The following is a 25,910-nucleotide window of genomic DNA, read 5'->3' as shown; positions in this document are numbered from 1 at the left end:
TGAATGGTTTGACATAGAGAGTCGTGGGTGGTGTCATTGGACGCTGTATTGAATCCTTGACCTTCTTTGGCCTGAATTAGCCCCGCCCCTTCTTCTGATTGGTTGTCCCTTTTTTCTGCTATAACTTTTGAATGGTTTGACATATGAAGTCGTTGGTGGTGTCATTTCTGATATGCTTATGGGGGGCGGTGGCCGTGAGTGCGAGGGCCCGTTCATCGCTGCTTGCAGCTTTAATTGATGTTTTATTTTTTGTGAAGCATCTTGTGACATTCCGTTGTCTGTGAAAGCTGCTATATAAATAAAATTGACTTACTTTCTTACTTATCTTATATAATAAGAGAAATTATTATGGATTAGCGCAGACTATCTAATAAAGTAGCTTAAACTCATCAATAACTTTTCAGCTACCACATTGAAACAAGATATTGTTAACCAGGATGGTGAATAATGCCCCCTGGTAGATGCTCTTTCACTGTTAAATCAAAAAACTTGGAGCTTGATGTCAAAAAGCCTCGATAAGCATCTTATAAGCAGGAGATTGTTTTCAGGCAGGCTCTGGTGGTAATAGTTAGAGGCTGCACACCAGGAGTACGTCCTCTTGGCAGGTGCCAGAGGGTGACAGTTTAAACAGGATTTATATCTGAATGTCACACCTTTAGGGGAAAGATGAAGCCACAGGAAAAAGAATGGAAAAGGAAAAGTTAAGGGAGCCTTTAGGGAACAAATATGTGATGGAAGGGGAGGAGGGAAGTCCATTCTGGAAAGCTCCTTGTCATTTCCTGTATTGAAATTTACATTTTAGTAGCAGCTGCTTTGTTTTCTTTCTATTTTTATAGCTCATAAAATATAGTTTTGCATCATCTCCAAATTTTCTTTTTGATAGTTCTTAATGTTCTCATTGTCTAACTTCCCAAGCTATTTGAGTTTGTAATTGTACCATGTGGACATGCCGTATATCACTGATCACCATCTTAGTATTTCATTTATTTCTCCTCTTTCTGCCACCTTGCAGTGGACGGATGTATCGACTGGTCGGTGGATTTGAAGGAGTACCACGTGTTGGCCGGCGAGCCTGTGCGGGTCAAATGTGCCTTGTTCTACAGCTACATACGAACCAACTACACCATGGCCACCAACGCCAAGCTGCGCCTCATCTGGTACAAGAACAAAGGGGATGCAGAGGTAGGCCTGTGCTGAAAAAAATAGATTTTCCAATTCTAAATTGATTCTCATATTAATTCCTAAAAATCGATGCGTATGTCTAAAGATCGATTTTTTTTTTTTTCATCATTACATTACCACCTTTGGTATTTTTTTGTTTATGCCTGAAAAAGGAATGTTTTGTTGGACAAGAGAATAACTAGTGCCATGTTTTTGCCTTTAAATATGTTTAAAGGTATGAAAACATTAAAGTTTTAAGTTATAATTGCATAAATTGTCTATGTTTCATTACTGTATATACTGTCTTGGGGTTACATTAGCAAAAAATGCTAAAAATCTCATTCTCAAAAATGGGAAAAAAAAAAATCAATTTAATCCGTCTCTGTTTGCTGCCCTGGATCTGTTGGTAATTTTGCCGCACAATGTTTCTGAAAGCAGTTCTATCAGCATTCTGGGAGCTGATTGGTCCTTACAGCATCATTAGCTGCCAATACTTGCTGTTGAATCTCAATATAATATTAGTATTAATATGTTGCATAACTACACAGTCATATAATTCATGCAAAAGCTCAGAAAACTGTTTTAATAAGACTAACCCAAATCAATATCGGAATTGAATCGCATCGGATCGAATCAAAGCGTGATAATCGATTCTGAATCTTAAGAATCGGAATGGAATCGATTCTTGACATTTGAATCGATCCCCAGCCCTATGCAGAGGTAGGATTGCCGCAAATGGGGTTGATAGGATTCTTCAGATAAGATGATAACAGGAGAACTTAAAGTAAGAGGGAAGGTAAGGAAAATAAAAAAAAAAGGTGGATAGATGTAGGAATCTAAGTTTTACAACACAAAACACCAGTTAAATGGAAAGTGCTATACTATATGCAGGACATAAATAAAATATATTTCAGGTGCGGCTTGTAAAGGGGGGTACCTAAGTGCTTCAAATAATATGAGCCCTGATGAAGTTTCAATAAATGTTCCAACAAATTTGTCCCAGTTGTTTTATGGTGACTGAATCATCCTGACAACTTTATTACATCTCAAACTACGGGCCTGTAATATTTAAAGAAGCAGAACTTCCCTGATGCAGAGCGCTGACACTTAGTGTGACAGACAGTGTCGTGACACTAGCCCTCATGCAGAACCAGGGCATATCAATCACGCTGGACTTCATGAGACTCGGTCTAGAAGGAAGTCAACTCGCTGGATGATAGGCAGTCTTCTTAGTGGCAGATGACAGGCTGGCGCCGTGCAACGCATCTACGCCGCCACTGGTGTGTGAGTGTGTGTGAGGAGGCCTTTAAAACGCTATGTAAGACACTCTGGAGCAATGGTTAGGAGATATTATAACTGTGCAGATAACTGTTCATTCCAAGTGATAATGATAAAAACAACAAGTACAAGATAGAGTGTTGGGGTTTTTCTTTGTTTGTTTATTTTCTTTTCTTTTTTGTATATTGTTGATACTGATATATTCATTTATAAATGGGTACATTTATATCAGTGTATATAGGTGTGAGGATGTGTTATTATTGATATTCATATAACATTTGTGTGTGTGTGTGTGTGTATATATATATATATATATATATATATATATATATATATATATATATATATATATGTGTGTGTGTGTGTATATGTGTTATATACGTGTATATATAGATATAGATATATATTTGTTTTTTGTATGTAAATTAAATTAATTTTGATTATAATGAAATAAAGTTTAGGGGGTAGGATTTAATATGTTTTTACTTCTTGTTCCTCCTTTTCGAGCATGTTAGCATGTTAGATGATGGATGCATGTTTTTATTTATATTTTTGTCTTTTTTTTCTTATTTACATTTATGTTTGATTATTATTGTTTGGTTTTGTTTTCACTATTTTTTCATTTTCGAAATAAAATTTAAATTCATTTAAATTAATTTCAATTCAATTTAATTCAACCCTCTGGAATATAAAGGTTTTTTTACATAATCTAAAATTAGGTGGTAATTAAAGCTGTGAGGCGTCCCAAGTGACCTTCTTAATTTTAAATATACTGTAAATATATGTCAGCTAAAATAAATGTGTAAAAAAAAAATGGGGGGGACACTTTCCAGTGTCACCATGGATGCTCAGTATGTGGTTGTATTTCATAGAAGATTCCAGTCGGCGGTCACCTGACTTTTTAACGTGCAGAATTGGACAGATGGTGCACATGACTGTGATCCCAGTTCCACTCAGTGTTGGCAAATTAGAAACTTTTTATCCCTTTTTCAGGTAAAGATGATCAAGAGATACTTCTCGATGATGACTTGTTAGACACTCGTGCCTTGTAGTCTTTGGAAATGTTCTGCTGTGAAACCAGTAACAGTAAAGGTAGACACTTTGATTTAAACACACGTTTATGCTATTTTTGTGTTATATAAAAGCATTACGGTGATTTTACTGGGATTTTAGTTTTTGTTGAAAATAAAATGCAGTCCAGTCGCAGTCGCACGACAAAATGAGCAACTGGCACATTGGTTTAGGGGACAAAACCGAGTGCTCTTATAATCAGTGGGTAATTTTCATGAGATAACAATGTATCTGGAAGGCTGTTGTTTTGTGAAGGTCAACATCACCATGCGTGCAGAGTGCATCCTGTAGTATCTCATTTTCTGTCACACAGAGTTCTGGAAAGTAGGACAATCCCCCCTCTTTCTTTCTTTAAGCATCCAAGTCACAGTGTCAAATGTTATTTCACGAGCATGTAGTCAAGCATATCACAAAAGATACAAAATAAAACATGTCAAGACAAGGAACATAAATCACAAAGCACCAACACATTTACTGGCATGTACTTATGAAGCAATACATAAACAGGGTTCCTGGTTTCACAGAGGGAACTGAACATAATGCAGTCAAGGTACAATCAGGCTGTCTTTGTGACACTGCAATACATTATGCTACAGACCTGCATTAATATTATACATTGTCTCTTGAGATCAAGTCCACTTGCACCTATCAAGTAACCCTGTGTTTTAAATTTAATACCGGTTATAACGACCCAGCATCATTAAGATGAGTTTAACGTTTTTGCGGATAATACTTAAAAGTAAATAAAAGTAAAGCTACACTAGTGGCCTTGGAGGCTTGATTTTACCTGCGCTTGTTTATATCAAGCGCAGTAGTGAGTAATTTCTCATGGTAATGTGCCCACTCTTATTAAGCATCTCTGGATGGATCAGAAAAGTGCTTTCTAATGAATTCTTAGTCACAGATGAACACAGCAGGAACGGAGAGGAAGGTATCTGTGCCTCACGGAGAAACTAGGGTATCATCCACCAGACCTTAGATGCTGATACTAAATACAAAATTAAAGCTGCAAGCAGCGATGAACGGGCCCTCGCACCCTTGTGCACGTTCAGGCTGCAGTGGAAGTTTGTAGATTCTTCAGGCCTGGACATTTAGCGGATGACACCACCCACGACTCTCTTTATCAAACCATTCAAGTTATGGCAGAAAGTAGGAACCAATCAGATGAAGGGGCGGGGCTAATTTACACCAATTAAGGTGAAGGAGTGAAAACCGAGTCCGATGACACCCCCCACAACTTGGTATGTCATAACATTCAAAAGTTATGGCAGAAAATAGGATCTATCAAATATCGACCAACCAGAAAAAGGGGCGGGGCTAAGTCATGCCATTGAAGGTCAAGTACTCAAAACTGTGTTCACTCAAAAACGAGTCTTTATCACAACCCGTTCAAAAGTTATGGCAGAAAGTAGGAACTATCAAATATGGACCAATCAGATGAAGGGGGGGCGCGCTTTTTGGCATCTATCGTCGCCACGGTAACGCTTTTGACTGAGAAAAGTAATGTGCGTCGTCGCAGGATGGAGACGCACATTTTGATGTATAACACACCTGGGTGCACGTTACGGTTCGGGCCGCATTAACTGCCGAAGGAATGGCATAGATTGCGCCAAAATTACACGATTAATTCAAAATGGCCGACTTCCTGTTGGGTTTCGGCCATGGCGCCAAGAGACTTTTCTTTAAGTTGCAACATGATACAGGTGTGTACCGATTTTTGTGCATGTACGTCAAACCGTATTGTGGGGCTTGAGGCACATAGTTTTCTAGGGGGCGCTGTTGAGCCATTAGGCCACGCCCATTAATGCAAACCATTAAATATCAAATTTTTCCCCAGGCCTGGCTTGCGTGCAAAATTTGGTGACTTTTGGGGCACGTTTAGGGGGGCAAAAAGGCCCTCCTTTCGTCAGAAAAATAAAGAAAGAAAGAAGGAAAATTCCTACGGATACAATAGGGCCTTCGCACTGTAAGTGCTTGGGCCCTAATAACCAGAATGGCTTATAAAGCTCACTTTTATAACACATATCTTAATAGTAGTACAAGATTTAGGTGAATTACATGTCAAGTACATCGTGAGTATTTAACTGTAATGTAACCTAGAGATGAAACATTTACGTATAATCTCAGGACAATATTTGTGAATCGTGTATTCTTCTTCACATGTGGTCAAAAGTATCATCTCTAATATATGTGTAATTTTGTTTTCAGGAGCCCATCATCTTCTCAGGTCACAGGCTGAGTAAAGAAGACGACTCCATTTGGTTCAGATCCGCTGAATTAGAAGACAACGGCTTCTACACTTGTGTCCTAAGGTATCGCATCCGCACAACTACACAGTACATGTAGCTGTTGTGAATTAATTCTGACCTGCAACTTAGCTCTGCCTCAAGTAAAACGTTGTAACTGCAACCCGTATTCTCCAAGGAAGAATGATTCAGGATCACTTCTGGGTCAGAATGGATGCATTGTTGCTAACACTGTGAACATCGCACAAACACGGCTTCTTCTTCCCAAGCGAGAGCTCGGCCAAACGAGAATGAACAAAACACATTTATTTTGAAGTTTCACCTCTACCCTGGGAGCTTTTGCTTCATAGAATTAAATAAACATGATAAGGTTTTCAACAGCATGCAAACAAAACAATTTAGTTCCAACGTCAACCTCCGGTGCGAGTTCATCCCAGTGCACGGGTAAAGGGCGGCGCTTATTTTGAGTTTGAATACAAAGAATTTGGAGTTCTACGACCCATTACTTACCTTACATAAGACATGTAATGACATTTTCAAAATAGGTTTTTAAAGGTGTTACTACTTATGAAATTGTCAGGCCGAGACTCAAAGCAGGACTCAGATGCAGAGATATTAGATAACAAACGGCTTTTATTGAATTCACCGGAGACCTCAGAAAGAGTGACAAACAAATGGCTATAAACAAAACTAGACACTATATAGACCCTCCAGGAATCCGCGATTCCGTGATCGCGGAATTTTTCGCGGATTTCACGGCTGTCCGTGGATTTACAGACCTTCCGTGGATTTCAATGTCTGGTACAGAAAAATCACTTTTACTGGGGTTAATATTGCATATGTCCGCGCTGAATATGCGAATTATGCGGGGCTCGCTTGATTTCACCGCATCATCACCGACATTTTCGCATAAAGTTTGGAAAAAGGGGGAAGTGTTGTGAGTGAAATGTCGGGACACCCGGTCGCGACGTGCGGGACCCGCCCGGGGACCTCTGCACCCCTCGCAGAAACCGCCACCCCCCAAACAGCAGCTCTCACCCGCGGGGGTGAGAGGAAAAAGAGAGTCCCCCCGCTTGCGCGGTGGGCGCGGCTGCCGGGGGACTCAGGTCTCCGCGCTGACCGCGCACCACTGCGCCGGCGGAGGCGGAGCTCCCATCCACTTGGGGGATAGTGGCGGCAGACGCGTGGGGTGACGGAACCTGTCTCGTCCCCTCGTCGCGCCGGTGCGCCCGGCAATCACCCGAGCACTGAGCCGCGGGCTGGAGGGAGAGAGGCGGCCGGCCCCCGGGCTGCGACCGCCCCTCTCCTCTCCACCCGCGCTCTCCTTTTTTCTCCGTCTACGACCTCAGATCAGACGAGACAACCCGCTGAATTTAAGAGGGAAGAGCTCAGCGCCGAATCCGCAACTTCCTGCATATTTCGCATATTTTGCAACTTCCAGCATATTCCGCAATTTCACCGCATAAAAGCACATAAAAAACCTGCACATTTAATCGCATAATCAATGATTTTAGCCCAAAGTCACCAAAAAACGATCATTTCTGAAAACTCCGCCCAAAGTGGGGATTTGCACAAACTCCGTCTTCACGTTTGCTTGTAAACTGAGGGAAACGGAGATTTAGGCTTCAGAACGTCACATTATGCAACAGAAACGTCACCAGCATCATGTGTGCGACCTGTGTTTACAATTTGTTTGGCCACCGTCAATATTTTCTTGTATTTTACCTCTTTTATATTCTAAAGTCTTACTTAAAAGTTACTCCACTTCTCTGTCACTCCAAACGAAAGACTCTTGTTCATCTTGGAAGTAACTGGAAGTTACTCGTGTCATTTGTTGATGTTTTTTTCCAGGATTCTGATTGGCTAGCATGACTTTATCTTCTCGTTACACTGCCCCCTGTAGGTTTGGCTGCTCATAGCACCTTAACAGCGTATTTATGCAGGTTTGTGTAAATTATGGTATTTTTCAAAACATAGAGGGGGAAATATCCGTTTTTGTAAACACCCGGCTATGTGTAAACGTGGCCTAAGTTAACAAACAAAAAAACACTCTTTAACGAGAAATAAACAAAGGGCTATGAATCTAAGCTAAAGGTAGAACATTTACAAAAAAAAAAATTACTCGAAATCGCTTGAATGAGGAAAACGAAGGGCTATGAAATTTAGCTAAGGGAAAAAATTACAAACAAAAAAGTCACTCGTCACGAGGAACATACAGCTTACTATGGCGATTCCTACAGCTGTGGACGTGGACCAAGACTCTGGTGCAGGACAAGGACGGAGACACTCTGGCACAAGACAAGGGGAACACAGACTATTTAAACACATGGAGGGAAATAGGGGACAGGTGGAAACACTTGAGACACATGAGGAAGGACAAGGGACCTGAAACGAGAGGAGAATTACTTACCAAAATAAAACAGGAAATGACAGGACAAAACAAACCCAAGACAAGACAACCTCACCACGGTGTGACAGAAATATTTGGGCAGGGGCAAACAAAAGCACATTAGGAGGTTTTGTTTATTATTATTATTATTTTTTTTACATTTTATGAGCTCTGTAGAAGACTAAAAAGACAAAACATCAGCTCTCTTCAAAAGGTGTTCCAGGTGTGTTTGTGTTCACTTGAGGCCACGTATGCACGCTTGACTTGGTTGTTTCATTTAGTGTATGTGAAATGTTGCCAGTTAGGAAAATAGTTTCTATGCAGTATGGATGCTGGTCCCCCGTCAAACACTGGCACACTGACAACCCTCCAATCAGCGCTTTCCTGTCAACTGGTTGAAAATATAGCGGTAGTGGTATTGACTTATGTTGACATTGGGGTGAACTGGGAGTAGATGTGTTTGAATAAATGATTAAATTAAATATAATCTCGTAAATATCTCTCGGCCAGTAGCTGCAGGTTCACTGCTCTACTTAAGCTATGAAGAAAATACTCTTTGGGGTAATTTAGCATCAAACATGTAGGTAGTACCTGCTGTTAGCCGAGCTGGTTCACAGTTAGCATGACAATTAGGACAACAATAGCTAGGGTCATTATCTTCACTTTCTCCAGCTTCTTTCCTTTTGCATCTTATCCACCCATCTTCATCTCTCTGTTCACCAGACCCGGGCTCCTTCCCACCCCGTGTTTTTCTCCTCTCTTCACTGCCTTCAACTGTGCCATGTTCCTCACAATCTCCTGTTCCTCCCTGCTGGAACCGGCTCCCCCTCCCCCTTTCTCCCCGTCCCCCACATCCTCCCTCTCCTCTGCTCTCCTCCCACCTTTCCCTGCCAGAGCTTGACACCTATCCTCCGTAATAAGGTCTCTCTTCTACTTTCTCTCTCTTTCTATCTTTTCCTCGCTCTCTCAGCATGACAACCTAATTAGGGCTTGGTGTCTGTCATTGTCTGTGGGCCTGTTATTAAAACACACACACACACACACTTACTCTCACACACACACATGCACACACACGCACACACACGCACACACACACACACACACACACACACACACACACACACACACACACACACACACACACACACACACACACACACACACACACACACACACACACACAGAGAAGAAAATCACTTCCTTTACTTCTAGAGAACCACCAACTGGATCTTATTATATTGTCTCTAACATTGTGCTGAAAAAGACAGTAAAACTCTCCTTTCAAATATGCATGTTGACCTTGATTAGACGTCTGCTGTTTTCACTCTCAATGAATGACAATCTACAAGTCCATGGTTGTGGCTACACATTAGGAGACGCACATATTTGAATGCGTTAACGACCTAAAACCCATCCTCTGTTCCTCTGTGGTGCGTGAGGACTTACACCGCATTCCTGTGAGAAACTGAGTTAGGACAAAGTATTAATTTTACATATGCAATGTTACACATGCAATGATTGCAGCGGTGCAATCAGCTGTGGTGCTAGATTTATAATGATTTATAAAGATTTATAATCAATATTTAAATATCTTCTCCTATTAACTTGGATGACAGCTGTAACACAGTGTGCATCCAAAGCATGATCTGGGCTCTGACTGTAGGCTGTTTAGTTTGGGTAAAAATAAGAGTTTCTATCAGGCCTGTGTTGAAAAGATCGATTTTCCGATTCTAGATCGATTCTCATATTAATTTCTAAAAACCGATTCGTATGTCTAAAGATCCATTTTTGTTTTCATCATTACATTACAACTTTTAGTATTTTTGCCAAAAAAAGGAATGTTTTGTTGGAAACGAGCATAACTAGTGCCATGTTTTTGCCTTTAAATATGTTTAAAAGGTATGAAAACATTAAAGTATTCAGTTATAACTGCATAAATTGTCTATATTTCTTTGCTTTATATACTGTCTTGGGGTTACATTTGCATAAAATGCTAAAAACCGAAGTCACATAAATGGGAAAAAATGAAACCGATTTAATTCGTCCTCTGTTTGCTGCCCTGGATCTGTTTGATAATTTTGACCCACACAATGTTTCTGAAAGCAGTTCTATCAGCATACTGGGAGCTCATTGGTCCTTACAGCCTCATTAGCTGCCAATACTTGCTGTTGAATCTCAACATAATACTAGTATTAATATGTTGCATAACTACACAGCCATATCATTCATGCAACAGCTGAAAAAAACTAACCCAAATCGATATCAGAATCCAATCGGATTGAATCAAATCTTGATAATCGATTCTGAATCTTAAGAATCGGAATCGAATCAATTCTTGACATTTTAATCGATCCACAGCCCTAGTTTCTATGTGGCTCATTTGTTGAAGTGGAAGCGCATCTTCAGCTGATGGCCCCAACATTCAGTAGCAGACGTTCATGTACATCTTTCAAATATACAAATGTACTCAGTTGTATTTGGCTACGTGGTTCATCTCAAAATATTTTATAGTGCTTCATAAAATTTAAAAAATTCTCAGTTTACACAAGTTTAAATAGATTTTAAAGTCTCACTGGCACTTCATGAGAATGTAATTGTGTTTATGTCAGGCAGTGTACAATCTGCTGTTTTATGGTTATCAACTTGGTACACAGAAGAGCATGATTGTGAACCAGTAATATTGGTTTCACTTTCAGTATGAGCCCACCTTCTCTTGAGAGTCAGGGCAGGACTTTCTATCTGATCTTGCCGAACAGAAAAATTTGAAATTCTCATTAAATGGAAAGCTTTGTATTTGTGTGGATGAACATGGATTGTGTTTCGTTTTTACTTGATGGTGAAACAGCAACTTTATTCAAATCAATATTTCAGAGGAATAGAAAACAAAAAAAATGTCCTAATTTTATTAACTATAATGGGATTTAATGGGATTGAAAGATGTCACTGAAGCCCAATGCTTTCAGAAATACGAATGTGACAGGACTAAATATTAAGTAAACTCATGTAACAGTTTAAAATATACATGTAGCAGGGCGAGTGCTACGGGGGCCCGACCGACAGGACACGGGGTTTCAGTGCAGAACTCCTTTATTCACCAGCAGCTCTCACGCATGCACAAGCACCTTCTCCCACAGCAGCAGAACCTTCTCCAGCAGCAGCACCTTCTCCCAGCAGAGGCCTCTCTGAAGTGCAGCTGCTCCTTAAGAAGGCAGGCAGGGTGGAGAGGTTGATTGGACACACCTGTGTCCAATCCGCTGAGTGGCTCCTCCACCCTGCCACAATACACAACGCCATAAACAAAATAGTTGTTATAAAAAAAGGGTGGAAGAAGATAATGACTTGATAGCAGGGATGGTTGGGATGAAACTGCAACTCTTCTCTCCACCTTCACAACTGCATGTTTGGTGCCACAATAGAATCAAAAATGTTCAATGACTGCTTCATACTGAGCCTTGACTCTTAGAGGCTCTTTTACACACTGTTGCCCATGAAGTTGGAATAATGTTGTTTTCAGAAATGTTCATCTTGTTTACTTACAGTCATTTCATGAGAAGAGGTAAAAATGTTTTATTTCAAAGAAAGAAACGGGAGCCTTGGGGAGGATGCACAGCCCTGGCTCCTTGTTCCCTGGTGGACAGGCAGTGGCGAGCGTTGATTCTTCTTTGTCCCAGATGCAGTGTTGGTGGAAATTTAAAGGGCCATCTGTGGTCTGGGCTGTAGTGACCACTTTCTCCATAGGTCTTTGAGACCTCTAGGAAACTTTGGGGCTCCCTGCACTTTCAGCACCCAGGGAGACAGGTGAGATGCAGCCTGAGCACAGGACTGCTGGTACTGTGGGAACAGCAAGTTCAAGTCTCCTCCCTGGAAAGACTGTCAGGTGCTGACAGTCTGCCCGAGGAGGCAGTTGCACAGTTGTGTCAGTAATAGGGTTTCAATTACACTTTTGCCCAAAAGAAAATCTCAGAATTTCCAGTAATAATAATGCTGAACGGTGTCCTCCGAATAATTCGCCATAACTCTCCGTATCTCGTCCGGCTAGACTTGTCTTCAAAACAACATAAATAAGTAAATCTCAACGTTGAAAAAGATGGACAAAAACATCTTTAGTCTTTAACAAATTATTGAAAAAAATAGTCATATGATGAAGGCCTTTATGTAAGCCTTTATGTAAGGCATATTGATTAAGTAGTGTTATATCACAACTACCGGTACATCATATTAATGAGACCAAAAACAGCTGGATACTAGATTTTGAAGACTTTAGATTGACAGGCTACATCACATCCAGCTCTGCCAGAGACGTGGACATGCACAAAAAGCACTTTTGCGATAAAGTTGATTATCAAATCACCTGAAAAACCATATCCTGGAAGTTTGGTTTTTCGAATTAGAGCCATTTCCATTACAGGGTTTATTTTTCTATATGTGGCTTTTGCACAAATCTACTAGTAATGGAAATGTGTCTATTTGTGTAATTGTGACAGAGAATCCATCCTCAGGGTGTCCAAGTTGGGCATGCGCCAAGCAGACAGTTCCATCCTTCCATCCTGTGGCACTGCACCCAGGACCAGCTCCCCTCCCTATAAGCTAGCCTGCCAGGAAGGCAGAGCCAGGGATTGCCTCGGCCTTGGAGGTTAAAACAGCCTGGCCATGGACTAAGCCCAGGCATGAAACTCACACACAGTATGACAATCTCAGGAGGAAGTTTTATTACAGCAAGGGGAAACCTTTATGTTTCCCTTTAGATTGTCTGTGCTACCAGAGCATGCTAATCAGCTTGTGCTGTTATCCTCCCTTTTCCTGCTAGCTTGCAGTGAAAAGTGTATTTGACAAAGTGTGGCTACTTTGCTCATTGAAATATTGCTATTTCTGGAGGTGTATTGCTATTTGTCACCAGTATTAGTAATGGAAAAGAATCGCTACTTCTTGTTAGCACACCATCAAGTCTATCCTTAAAAAATAGTCATAGCTTAGAACCCCAAAATACAGTTATATATACATGTTTGTGAGAAACAGTGCTTTTGCATGATAAATGACACTCTGTCAAGCATGTATATCAGAGGACGGCCTGGGTCAATGGTTCCAGGGACTCACGACTGGCGTATGGATATTTGAGCTTCTGATAGGCTCTACCAGGAGATGTTTCCCCATAGTTGGACAAGAAATAAATGCTGTCAAAGGCAACATACAGTATCATATATGAAGATTACACAACCAGAAAAATATGTTTTCGTCAAAGGACTCGACATTTCCGTATCTCCACAACAGATACTGCTGGTGGACGTTATCACTGTGTTGAAATTGCAGCCGATTACTACAATGAAATCATTCATGCTTTTAAATGACACACAACTTACTCTGAAGATGGATCCAACAAGCAGCTATAAGAAGAAAGTCACAGACTACTTCCAAAACCACAGGCCCTGGACCAATTTCATTTCAGACTGGAAATGTTATGCCCTGCTGGATCTCTGTTCGCCACACGATACTTAGATTATACGAAAAGATTTACAGGCAGAAACACTGATGTTGCAGGGGTTGTCCAGTGCCATCCACTGTTACATATATATCTACTTGGGGGAAGTAGAAAGCAAAGCTGTACAGGAGAAGAAACATAGGTCACTGGTTCACATATGTCGATGACACCTGGGTCAAAATCTAAACTCAAGAAGATGAAGCCTTCACCAAACGCATCAGATCCCCAGAGAGGATATAATAAATGATAAGGGGCCATTTTGGAATGTACTGTGGTCATTGAGTGAGACACAAGGCTCGACACTGGGATATAATGAAACCCATTAACAGACCCATATCTGCTTTTAGATTCACAATCACCACTGGAACACAAACATGGAGTGACCTCATGTGTTTCACCTTTCCAAAACTTACAGTGTAGCCTTGAATCTCCCCTCCAGGCAAGCACAGCTATTCAAACTTTAATGCAAGACATCTCACATGTAGACTATGTGAATATGTATTGTACATTGGACATAGACCCTCACAACACACAGGCGAGAGAGTTGGGACAGTGATTTACATATGCTTGACTGACTCACAAGACTGAATAAACTTCAGGTACAAAAATCTCCAAGAACCAACAAAATAAAAAATTCCAGTCAGACTTTAATAAGGCAATTCAGGTTTAGTATAACCTGAGTGACTAAGAAGCCATAATACCAGAAATCTTTCACTGTGTCAAGGGTCAGCCAGTGCAAAAGTTCAACCCTCTGGAGGGCATCTCAGACTGGATAGAAGCCAAAAATATTTATAACTTCCTTTACCACAATATTTCAACCGAGCAACTTTGCATGTACAGAAAAGCTGGGTCGTGCCGGGCCTCCAGGAGGAGATGGGAGTGGTGAGAGAATGATTTTCCATGTCTTTGTCAGTGAGTGTATGTTAGTTTATCTGTGTGAATGGATGTCCGTTGTCTAACCTGGGTTTGGGACTGCTGTTGGGCTTATCTGGGTGGCTCCTTGTTGGGGGGTTCTCGTGCTCCGTGCCCGTCTCAGCCAAGGGCGTCCCTGCGTCGACTGTTTGGGTGGCCTCGTCACTCCTGCCCTCTCGCCGGGTGGGGGTTATGGGCCTGGAGGGTTGTGGACCTCCTGGCCGTATGATCGGTCTATGCTGGGTCGCTGGTGCTCGGCTGGGTCCTGGTCTGTCCCCGTAGGTTTCCCGGCTACCTCCTCTTGTGGTCATGGGGGCTCCGCCCGGGGCTTCCCTCTGATGCCTGCTGGGAGGGGGTGGGGCTTGCTGGCGGGGGGTTTCCTCCTCTCCCTCTTCTGGTCCTCCATGGGGCTGCTGGTGGCCTGGGTTCGGGTTTCTTCCTTGTCAGCGTCTGGTCTCTCGGGTGGCGGGGTTGTGCCCTCCCTCCTCCACTGTAGTTGTAGTTTAGGTGAAACCTAGTTTTCACTTTGCACACACACAGTTACACAGACATACACACCTGCTCACTCACCTACATACTCACCCCACAGTTTTGGGGGACAGATAATCGCAGTAGGCTAGTCTTGATTCAGTCTCAGAGACCTGAAATGGTTGCTGTTTGTGTTTCTGCCTGTTCCCGTTTCTGTTTGTTTGTTTTCTGTCTTGCAAATTCCAAAGGCCTGTGTGCCCGTTGTGTTTTCCTTTGTTTCTCTCACTTCAGACTTGCAGCGGATGCCCCCTCCCCATCCCCCTCATATATATGTTTAAAAAGAAAAAAAAAAAAAGCTTCATAGAATGATGATAAAACTGGCTTATAGACTTCTGGCCTGTTATTGCTGGTACCTCTGAGTATTAATAAAAATAAAAGTGGGGACTTTCGACTGGTGTTATTAGTCTGTAGGGTAATGTTTATCTGTCTCATGGGATGACTTGCAGCTAAATTGTCAGTATCTATATGTACAGTACACTAGCTGTTTTATATTGGTTTGTGGGAGAGGGAGCTTGGCTTGTTTTGTGTTTGGCATTAGTTCTCAAATACTATATGCTCTACCATAGATGAATAAAGTGGTTAATCTGGAGCTCTGCCACTTGTCATCCCTAAATGTAAGCTTTAAGTTTAAAACCTACTCTTAGAGGTAGCGACAGCATCTGTGTCCCTAACAGAAACTAGCACCTGAGTTTAGGTCTGATTTCTCAAACTGTTTTATCCGAGCTAGTTCTGATCTCTGTACAGATACGATTGTTATAGTGGGTGACTTTAACATTCAAATATATGTTGAAAATGACAGCTTGAATATTATCTTCCGTTCCTTAATAGATTCAGTTGGCTTCCCTCAGACTGCGCAGACCTACTCACTCTCATAATCACATCCTTGATTATGACTCATTGAGTCATTTTGCACCATTTAACATTTGAGTTAACAATGCTTGACTACACCGCATCAAAAGAAAAGTATTTATAGCAGGTGTCTGTCAGAGGATGCTGTATCAGAATTTCAAGAATCTATTTTTTTTTAATCATTTTCCTCACTGGTAATGCAACAGAAGGCCGCTAGCTGAACTTTGCTCCCACACAGCTTGATTATTGCTCTTGCTCTCGCCTCTTTCCCGTCCTCCCAACCTCCGACCAGTAGAGACGGATGGCCGGCTTTCCTGAGTCTGGTTCTGCCAGAGGTCTTTCTTTTCACTGTCACCTTTACCTTGCTGAGCATGAGGAATTGTATCGAACACAGTCTTTATGTAATCTATTTGTTTATTCACCAAGGCACTTTTATTTTCAATTAGCTCTGTATTAATTATGGATGAGTTGAGTTATATTCTTAAGTGCCTTTCTTGTGATTTGGCACTATATAAATCAAGCCAAACTGAACTGATAACTACCTTCCATATAACTTTTTTAAACACTTGGAACAACAAGTACATTTGCTGTGTCTAGTGCTCTATTGGGATGCTACGGTAATATAAATTCCTTAAGTTTAAAGAGAGCTATATGTGAACAATTCTCCTCTGAATTCTACTTTGAACTTCAGAGTAAAGCCTGATTTGTGGTTCTGCGTTAAACCTACGCCGTAGGGAACGCAGCTACGCGGGAGGCTCTCCGTAGCTACGCTGTAGCCTGACGTGCACTTCCCAAAAAATGTAACTACACGTCAAGGTGACGCAGACCGAGAGGGCTGTGATTGGTTTGCTTGGTAGCAATGCATTTCCGTTTCCAGACTGCGCCATCCCCGCCATTTTTAAACATCTTGTTGTTGTACACGGACAGAAAATTATCAACATGGACCAAGTCGAGGAGCGACTCATTGAGGAAGTCCGTAAATATAACAAAGAATCAACTAGAGACGACAATAAACCATTCAGGAAAAGGCGTCACGGCAACGGCGTCACGGCAACAGCGTCACGGCAACGGCGTCACGGCAACGGCGTCACGGCAACGGCGTCACGGCAACGGCGTCACGGCAACGGCGTCACGGCAACAGCGTCACGGCAACGGCGTAGGCTCTGCGTCAGTTTAACGCAGAACCATAAATCAGGCTTAAGACAATGAAAGGAAACGTGATTTAAATTTGGGGAAACATGAAGTCCTCTTCTACTTCTCATCAGAACTTGGTGCGGGATTAAGACCCATATGGAAGCTGTTCTGGCACAATTTATGACATTATTGGGATAACACTAATAATAATACCAGTCTCAGGTGAGGTAGGAACACCATTCAGGAGGTGAAATACAGTCAAGTGAACTCCAACCCATAAAAGTAACTTCTGCTAACCGAGATGTGAAGAAATACAGTACACTTCTCTGTACTTAATCTTTTGTAGGATTTCAACCAAAACATCCTGAAGATATTTCTTTAAGGCATGAGGGAAATGTGTCAGCTGGTAAAAAAAAGAAAAAAGCGAGAGATAGATAGACAGTACAATATGTGTAAGACTATGTAATCAATCATATGGAATTAGGGCCTAAAGGTGAGGTGCCCGTCACTGCGGGGGGTGGGAGGGGCTCCCTGCTGTTAAAGAAGTCAGGTCTTAATTTCTGCGGCTGTTCAGTGAGCAGTACAGCAACCTACTTGCCTAAGAGGACCTTCATTATTGTTTCAGCTTTATTTTTTTTTAACGTACTCTGTGTTCAACCCCTTTGTTTCGAAGGCAAAACTTTCCAGATGACTGCAAGCCTTTGTTACTTGCTCAGCTTGAGCCAAATGATTTTGTCATTAGTTTACTACTGAGAAAGAAAATTAGTCCTTTACTGTAGCGAAGGTTGTTTTGACCTTTTTAGAAGTGATATTAAAGTGTACACCTCAGGCTGTATTTCTCCTAAATAATATCCTACATGAAGAAAGATAGACGAAAGTCATTTTGTGGGAGAGTACAAAACAAATGTTAGATGGTGAAAAAGGTAGCGAGAGATGAGAAACCTCACACCTCTTGTTTTACTCAGTATTCACTTTGGGAAAAATAGCATGTTCTTTGGGAAGTAAGTAAATAGTCCTGAAAGCAGTCTGTGGTCTGGGATGATGAGTATTTCCAATGGCTGGATCTGTCTTAAAGTGGATCAGTGTATAGTTCATGTTGTGACATCTTGACAGCTCATCTGGTAGGGTTATTGGATAGTCGCTTTATTCAGTTCAATTAAATTGAATTAAATTCAGTTCACTTCAATTTAAAGGGGACCTATTATGAAAAACACGTTTTCTCTTCCTTAGGCAGGATTTATGAAAAAAATTAGTATACGTTTGAAGTTTTCTAGTAATAATGTCAGATGAAGCGTTCCAAACCAAAAGAATGAGCCCTCTAGTGTATCTCGCGGATGTGACGTCACATGACGCTGCATGCACGTTCTCCCCGTTCTCCCGTGCCGGCTTCGCTGTTGGCTGCAGTACCCCCGACGGTCGTGGAAGGGTGGCGCTAGGGAGTCTCATTTCTTAAAAGGAGCCTCATGCTCATTCAAAATATATAAAGTGGTCTCCCCTCAGCCTGCCAACTCAGAGAAGGAGGAAAGCAACCAAATTCTGCAGTGTCTGCAGTCGCCTGGATGAGCCATCGAGTGTGATGTGGATCTACGAGCCGTTCAGATTCTGCTCCCGTCGTTACGTAACAACAGGAGCGATTTACATAGGTTGGCCTCCGATGCGTGAAACCACGCCCACAACTAACTCCACCGGCCGGAGCTTCCGCCATTTTTTCGTAGCGGTGTATCGCGTCATTCAGGCAGCCAATCAGCACAGAGCCTCATTATCATAGCCCCGCCCACTCAGAATCCTGCATAGATAATGAGGTTAGAGAATGGGAAGATAAAGACATGGCTCAGAGGCTGAATTTCTAATTTATTTAGCAAAAACAATCAAAAGCTTGTTTTTAGGACATTCAAGGCCTGTTTAAAATAGGTATTAGATGTCATAATAGGTCCCCTCTAATTCAATTCAAAGATACTTCAATAATGACAGTTGAAAATTGAATTTATGACCCACAGATTACTGCCACTATCTTCATCTTTATTGTACTACAACATTGTAACATTTATAAGTATAATGTTATATCATATAAACTAGTTGAAACAGGGAAGGTCTGCCTGAGTTATTTTTTCCGTAGTAAGGTCTGCAGAGAAATAATCGTGACGAGCTTTCCTCCATCCACGACCTGTACCGGTCCAGGGTCAGGAAACGCTCTAGGAGCATCCCTGAAGACCCCTCACATCCGACACACAAACTTTTTAAACTGCACGCCCAAACCACCCGTCACCAAGACAGTTTCTTCCCCTAGGCCCCCTGCTGAACTTTCAATTGCCAGATATTTGTACGATACCGTACAAATAAATGTCTATAAATATTGGCTCTTGTTTTTAGTCTACATCTTTTCTGTTATAGCTGTGACTTTTTATCTTTATTAATGAATTCATTAAATATTTTTCATCCTGATCGAAAAAGTCTGCCTAATCAAATTCCTCATTTGTTTGGACAAACCTGGTGAATAAAGTTGGCTCTGAATCTCAGATTTCTCCTTTAAATTTCATAATTTCATTCATGAACTACGATTTAATGGCATTGTTACTGTTTATTCTCATAGCTTTACACTTCAATGTAATAATTTGTTCTGCCTTCAGGCAACAAAAACATAAAATTCTACATGCATGCAACAACTTTTCGTAAACAGACGTTTTAGAACATGTGTTGATCTGTTTTAGTTAAAACACAAACACATATCAATCTATATCCAAAAACATGTTTACTTAGGAGTTGACTAATGAATTAGTTTAAATGGTGCAGTGGCATCTCCAGTCACTCTGCGTGGACGTCCAGCTGCTTTTCTCTGAAAGAAGAGGCAGTGCTTTAAGCCTGGGGTCAAGTGCAGATGCCATGTAGAGAACTTTTTGGCTTCCTCATCAGTGTGTCTGTGGGACAGATGATGTATCACATCTCTGATTTCCCTGAATAGTAGTCTGTCATCTGCTTTTGGCTCTACATCCTGGAGTATTTTGGTGTGCACTGGAGCCATCGATGACGCTGTTGGAGAGGAGTCTTCTGACATGAGTTTAAGTACTTATTTCAGAGTGATACTGCTTCATTTTCTGTAGGATCGTAATCTCCCCGTCGACTGGTCGATTTATTGGTCCATACGGCCTGGCTCGACTAAAATTCTGATTGGTAGATTCTTTATTACGATTTAATTTCATCGGGAGGAAAGTACCAAGTTCTGAAGGGGGTGTTTTCAGAGCTCAGTTCTTTCACAAGTAACGGTCTATTTTTGGAAACCCCCTTGTTTTTGCTACCGTATTTTCGCGACCATAAGGCGCACATTTTTTTTTTTTTTTTTTTTTTTTAATGTGCCGGGCGCCTTAAGAAACGGTGCGGCGTGTCTATTACCTGAATTACGGTAATGTAAGGCCGCCCACCATGAGAACGGTAAAAAGAGAAGGGGGCGGGTGAAGCCCCCGTGAGTTGGGAGGTGAATGAGACCATCCACTGAGCTGTTTAATGCGGAAACAGAAGATGAAGACTTTTAAGGATTTGCTTGATGTGTAGCCTAAAGTTAAATAAAATACAATCAAACTAAGTTTTGCTCCAGCTATATTTTTAAATAAGCACACTTGTGTGAGTGTTCTGCAGCGCGCGTGTGTTTTGCATGTCGGAACCGAGGAAGCACCTGCCGTGGGTTTGCGGGGTCCGATCGCCGCATCCCCGCTGCAGATCCGGCTGAAATGCCGGTGCTCTTTCCCCGGGAGTCCCTGCTACCAGTCCATGTGGGCTCCTCCGGTCCCGGCCGGTCGGAACCGGTCACTTTCCCCGGTTAAAGCCGCGGCTGCAGCAGCGCGGTGATGTGCGCTGCTGCAGCCGACTTCCTGGTTCCCAAAGCGGTCCGATCGACCTGGTTCCTGGTCGCTTTGCGAGCAGAGATTTCTGACCGGACCGGGACCCGGGACCAGCGCGCGGGGGGGGGGGGGGGACCCGGGACCCGGGACCGCCGCGGTCGGGATCCGCAGCACAACGGGGTATGAAAAGATTATTTACTCTTGTGCTTGGCTGCCACGCTGATGGACAGAAACTGCCGGCTATGGTGATTTTTAAAAGAAAAGCGTTGCCTAAACAGACCTTTCCAGCCAGAGTGAAATGAAAAGGGCTGGTGGCTGAGACAGGTTTATGTGCGGCGCCCCGGTGTTTTTTTTTTAAATTATTTAATGCGGAAACAAAATATGAACCTTTTGGAGGGTTTGATTGATGTGAAAAGTGAAATAAAATATCAAACTAAGTTTTGCTTCCGCTCTATTTTTAGCGTGTGTGTGTCTTGCGGTGCGCGTGTGTGCAGCTCCGTCTCTGTAGATGGCGCCTTTTGGGTCGGTGCGCCGTATGTGTGTTTTAAAACCAAAAATGACACACAAAACTGAGGGTGCGCCTTTCCACACAGTGCGCCATATGGTCGTGAAAATACGGTATTTTGGATTAGCCCAACCCACTGATGAGAGACGAATAGATTGTAAAGTAGAAGGACAAGGTTCAGTGGTTTGTTAAACTATATCATGTCAAAGACATCTGCAGTGTGGCACAATTTCATAAAAATAGACAATGAAGAAAAAATTGAATGCAAACTTTGTAGGCAACAGTTTGGATATCACAGCTCCACATCAACATGGCTGATCACACTTGCCCCGTCCATTCTGACAATATGAACGTATCATAAGCTACATATTTCAATGTTTTAGTTTAATGTTTGTAACTGAAGGCGCACCAGCCCGCAACAGCGTTGGTACATTTTATTAAATATATATCCTGTCATTTATTTTAGCCTCACCAAAATATGGGTTAGCCCCAATCTTGTTTTTTTGTTTTTTTTTTAAACATATTAGAGGGATCGGATGGGGGGTGAGGGGGGGCATCCGCTGCAAGTCTGAAATGAGAGAAACACACGAAAACACACAACGGGCCTTTGGAATCTGAGAGAAAACAAACAGAAACGGGAACAGGCAGAGACACAAACAGCAACCATTTCAGGTCTCTGAAACTGAATCAGGACTTGGCTACTGTGATTATCTGTCCCCCAAAACTGTGAGGTGATTGAGCAGGCGTGTATGTCTATGTAACTGTGTGTGTTTTTGAACCAGAAAAATAAGTAAGTATAAAATAAGTTTTAATCAAAATTAGATGGCCTTTGGGCTGCTCGGTGGCGCAGTGGGTTAAGCAGCGGCTCATATACTGAGGCTACAGTCCTCCTGCAGCGGTCGCAGGTTCGAATCCCGGCCTGTGCACCTTTGCTGCGTGTCATCCCCGTTCTCTCTCTCTACCCCTTTCCAGTCTGCATCTTCAATAAAGGGCCACTAGAGCCCAAAAAATCCCAAAAAACTAGAGCCCAAAAAAAAAAAAAAAATTAGATGGCTTCGACCTACAATTTCTTTCGTTGACTACAGCTAATTTTTGGAGTGTGGTGATGTAACGTGAATTTCTTCTGACCATTGAGGAGAGGAGCGCAGTGGCACCGACAGGCTGCTGTTTTACAAATGTTCCACCCTCTCAAACGATCTTGCTACTACATCCGTTTCCAGCTTGTGTTGTGGAATTTTGGGAGCTGTCTGACTCTCCCGTATGGCATGGCTTGCAGACTACCAGCGGTATGTTTGATCCCCCCTACCAACCATGATGCTGGGGGCTGTTTCAGAGCTCAACGAACAGCTAAGTGACGCTGTGGGCAAAGCAACTGATGTGTGTCAAGTTATTCATCTTTGCAGACATATTAGCATCATGATGAGCTCTTTTACATCACTCATGTTTGTAAAACCTTGCACCTTGTAACTACTTCCTGGCCAATCACTGAGTCCACGCTTCATACTGATGTTAATAAAGTGCATTTATTTTCCTTGTCATGTTGTTTAAGCACCATTGAACACTGTGAAGACTAAAAAGGAAATTAGATGAAAATCTCAATGAATATTTGCCATGACAGACAGCAGATTTATACATATTCAAATAAATGAAACTGAATTAGGCTACATTAACCTCTAAACATTACTTTCTTTAGTTACACAAATTAAACAGATAGGCTACAAATTTAAATGCTGTAACCTGTTACTCATTTTCAAAATACAAAATACAAATGCCCTTGTAAGCAGTAAGAATTCAAATTGTAAACATACTGTAAACACTGTTAGCTCACTAGATCAATTGCAGTGAAATTCAACTCTTGTAGTGAATAATGAACAAACCAAAACTTCTCAAGTAGTGCACAAATGGCATTTAAAGTGGATCATGTGCTAATGTGTCAATAGCTTATAATACAAAATAGCTACAGTAGCTGCACAGTAATGAAATACAACCAAACTATTGTTATGCAAATTAACGTTTCACACAAACACTTGGTATTATTAACATCAAACAGAAAGTTAGAACAGAACAAAAGAAAGCTATTTACCATGTGTGATCTTGACCAGTTGTAGAATGAAACTTAAACTTATTGCTCTGTCTCTCCTTCGTGCTGTCTTTCTTTGCCCCACTTCCGTGTTTGACGCGGGTAACGAGTAACGAGTCACGAGTAAACATTAGCCTGGATGGATGATGGTGTGGTGGCTTTACAGCTACCTCATCTTGTCCATTGTATAGGTCATCACATAATTTAGTGTGACAGCTGAGCAGATCATACAAGACATGAATAAAGATGGAGGCAGGAACATGGGTGGTATACACGAGAAAGCATGTTCACTTCTGAATGTTACAAGCAGGATTCTTGAGGTATGCAGTGGACTGACTGATAACCTTTTGTATTTTCAATATTAAACTACCATCTCACTCTTGTTTCAAGCAACAGATGTGTCTAACTGAATCTTGCCTTGGCTGCTGTTATTCCACACGCACTTGTCAACCTGTGTTTTACTGACATGTTAAGCAGTCAGCAAACACTTGAAAATAAAAAAAAGGCATAAAGGGCATATTTGTGTTGGGCTACATTTTCTGGATCGCAAAGACTTCATAGAGAGCACATGCGGTCGATGTCATCCCATCTTATCAATGACGCAGATATGCTACGCAGCTCTAATACACCACCTCAGAACTGTGAGCTCTTCCAACAACTGTGATCTTCTTTTTAGTGTCTTGTCAGGCAGCTTAAGAGAGATAATCATTGCGGGAAGTTTAATACCTTTTTGATTCAGAATTAAAATTAAATCCAACTTAAAATGAGTTAAAATTACCATGTAAACACCTAATTCCAAATGAAAATGGCCGTTCCGAATTAAAAATAATTCCAAAGTAAGTGGCTGGTTTATTCCGATTTTAAATCCGAATAGAATACTTCCGTGATCATGTATACACTCATTCCGCTTTAAATTAATTCCGGTCTTTCTGCGCTGCTCGTTCCCTTGCTCGTCTGTCTCCATGACGCTTATATTCCGCGCTGGGCTTGTTTTTGAAACAAAGTTTCAAGATGGCAGCACGCAGTAAACGGTGGTCATGCCAAAGCACGGTTCCGGTTCTCTCTCGGTCGCCATTGTGACCGGAAAAGTCGGAAGCTAAACAAAGAATCAACTAGAGACGAACGATAACAATAAAATTGTTGTAATTCAGCCACATTGGAGGGTTTTCGAGCATGAATCGCCTTTTCTTTTTCTCCGGAAAAGAACGCAACCCCCTAGCGCTCGGGGGGGTACTGCGCCGGGGTACCGCGGCGAAATGGAGTGACGGAGAAGTCTGAAGGTTCACGACGGTCTCACGGCAACGGCGTAGGCTCTGCGTCGGTGTAACGCAGAACCTTAAATCAGGCTTAACAAAAGAAAAATCTAAATCCACCCCTATTATTTTATTTATGTCCCTCCTTTTAGCTCCCTCCAAAATAACGGGATTTTTGGACAAGCACAGGAAATGTGAAGGTGGTGAATCACAGTGGTTCCACATCGTCTCCAGCAGAAGCAGTGCTGTATTTACGAGTTATGAAGAAGTTCACTTCATATTTCCAGCCGAACTCTCTTAAAGACCTTGAATTTATTATGATAGTCTCTGACTTGCAGGTATCTATGGAAGTCCTTCTTCTGCAGTCCAAATGTCTCAGAAATTAACTTCTAACTCTGAAATGTACTGTTTAGGATTGAGGGAGCTAAAAGACGTGATACCTCTACTAACCCACTGTTTAAAGCCCTTGTCCAATCTAACAGGTCCGTATTCAGGATCATATGCTATCTAATTCAAGATTCTGACCTGTTTCTCTTGTAGCTTCTTTGAAATCTTAAACCACAGCTTAAGAGTGAATACAGCACATTGATTGAAGTTGTTATAATGTATTTGGGCTTGTTTTTTATTTCCTATTACAGATTGTTTTGGAATTCATGACTGTGTAGTTTCCAAGCCTTTCCATTTAGATTCACAATCTGGAGAGCACCAGAGAGCCTGCAGTCTAGAACTGAACCTTCAGTCTCCTACTGTTCCAAGTGAACCTTGAGATCCAGGCATTCCACTCATCCAATTGTTTTTGGGGTACCGCTAGAGGTAGAGACTGGAAGAGATAATTCTATTACTCGTATCCAGTGGGAGAAGGATCCATGGAGCAATATCAGACTTTATCTTTTTATTTATGGGGCCAATCTATTCATCTTTTTAACATTTTCAGATCTGGGCCATGGGGGCAGCAGCTTTAACAGAAAGGCCCAGAGCTCCCTCTCTCTGGCCAACTCCATGTTGATGTTTCTATTTTGGTTGTAGTTTAAGCCCTCCCAAGACGTACGTATAATATCTCCGGTTGGTCCTGGGTCTGCCTCACGGCCCCTAATCAAATGACTGGGCTCAGCTGACTTGTCTTGATGAGGTGGATGTGGCGCAGTGACTCTACTCGGAGCATATGATACCAAATGAGACAGTGGTGACAAAGTTT

General features: G+C 41.8%; 1 protein-coding gene across 1 annotated transcript in view; it reads left to right on the top strand.

Annotated features, from left to right (window-relative positions):
• Positions 1-25,910, top strand: part of il1rapl2 (interleukin 1 receptor accessory protein-like 2) — a 605,742-nt gene that overhangs the window by 316,535 nt on the left and 263,297 nt on the right. Inside the window, exons 3-4 of the mRNA XM_061725899.1 lie at positions 1,013-1,182; positions 5,719-5,822. Of these exons, the coding sequence (XP_061581883.1) occupies positions 1,013-1,182; positions 5,719-5,822 (274 nt within the window). The remainder of the gene's footprint in view (positions 1-1,012; positions 1,183-5,718; positions 5,823-25,910) is intronic.

Source organism: Cololabis saira, chromosome 7, assembly GCF_033807715.1.
Source record: "Cololabis saira isolate AMF1-May2022 chromosome 7, fColSai1.1, whole genome shotgun sequence".
Lineage (NCBI taxonomy): Eukaryota > Metazoa > Chordata > Actinopteri > Beloniformes > Belonidae > Cololabis > Cololabis saira.
This window is presented reverse-complemented; position numbering and strand designations above follow the sequence as displayed.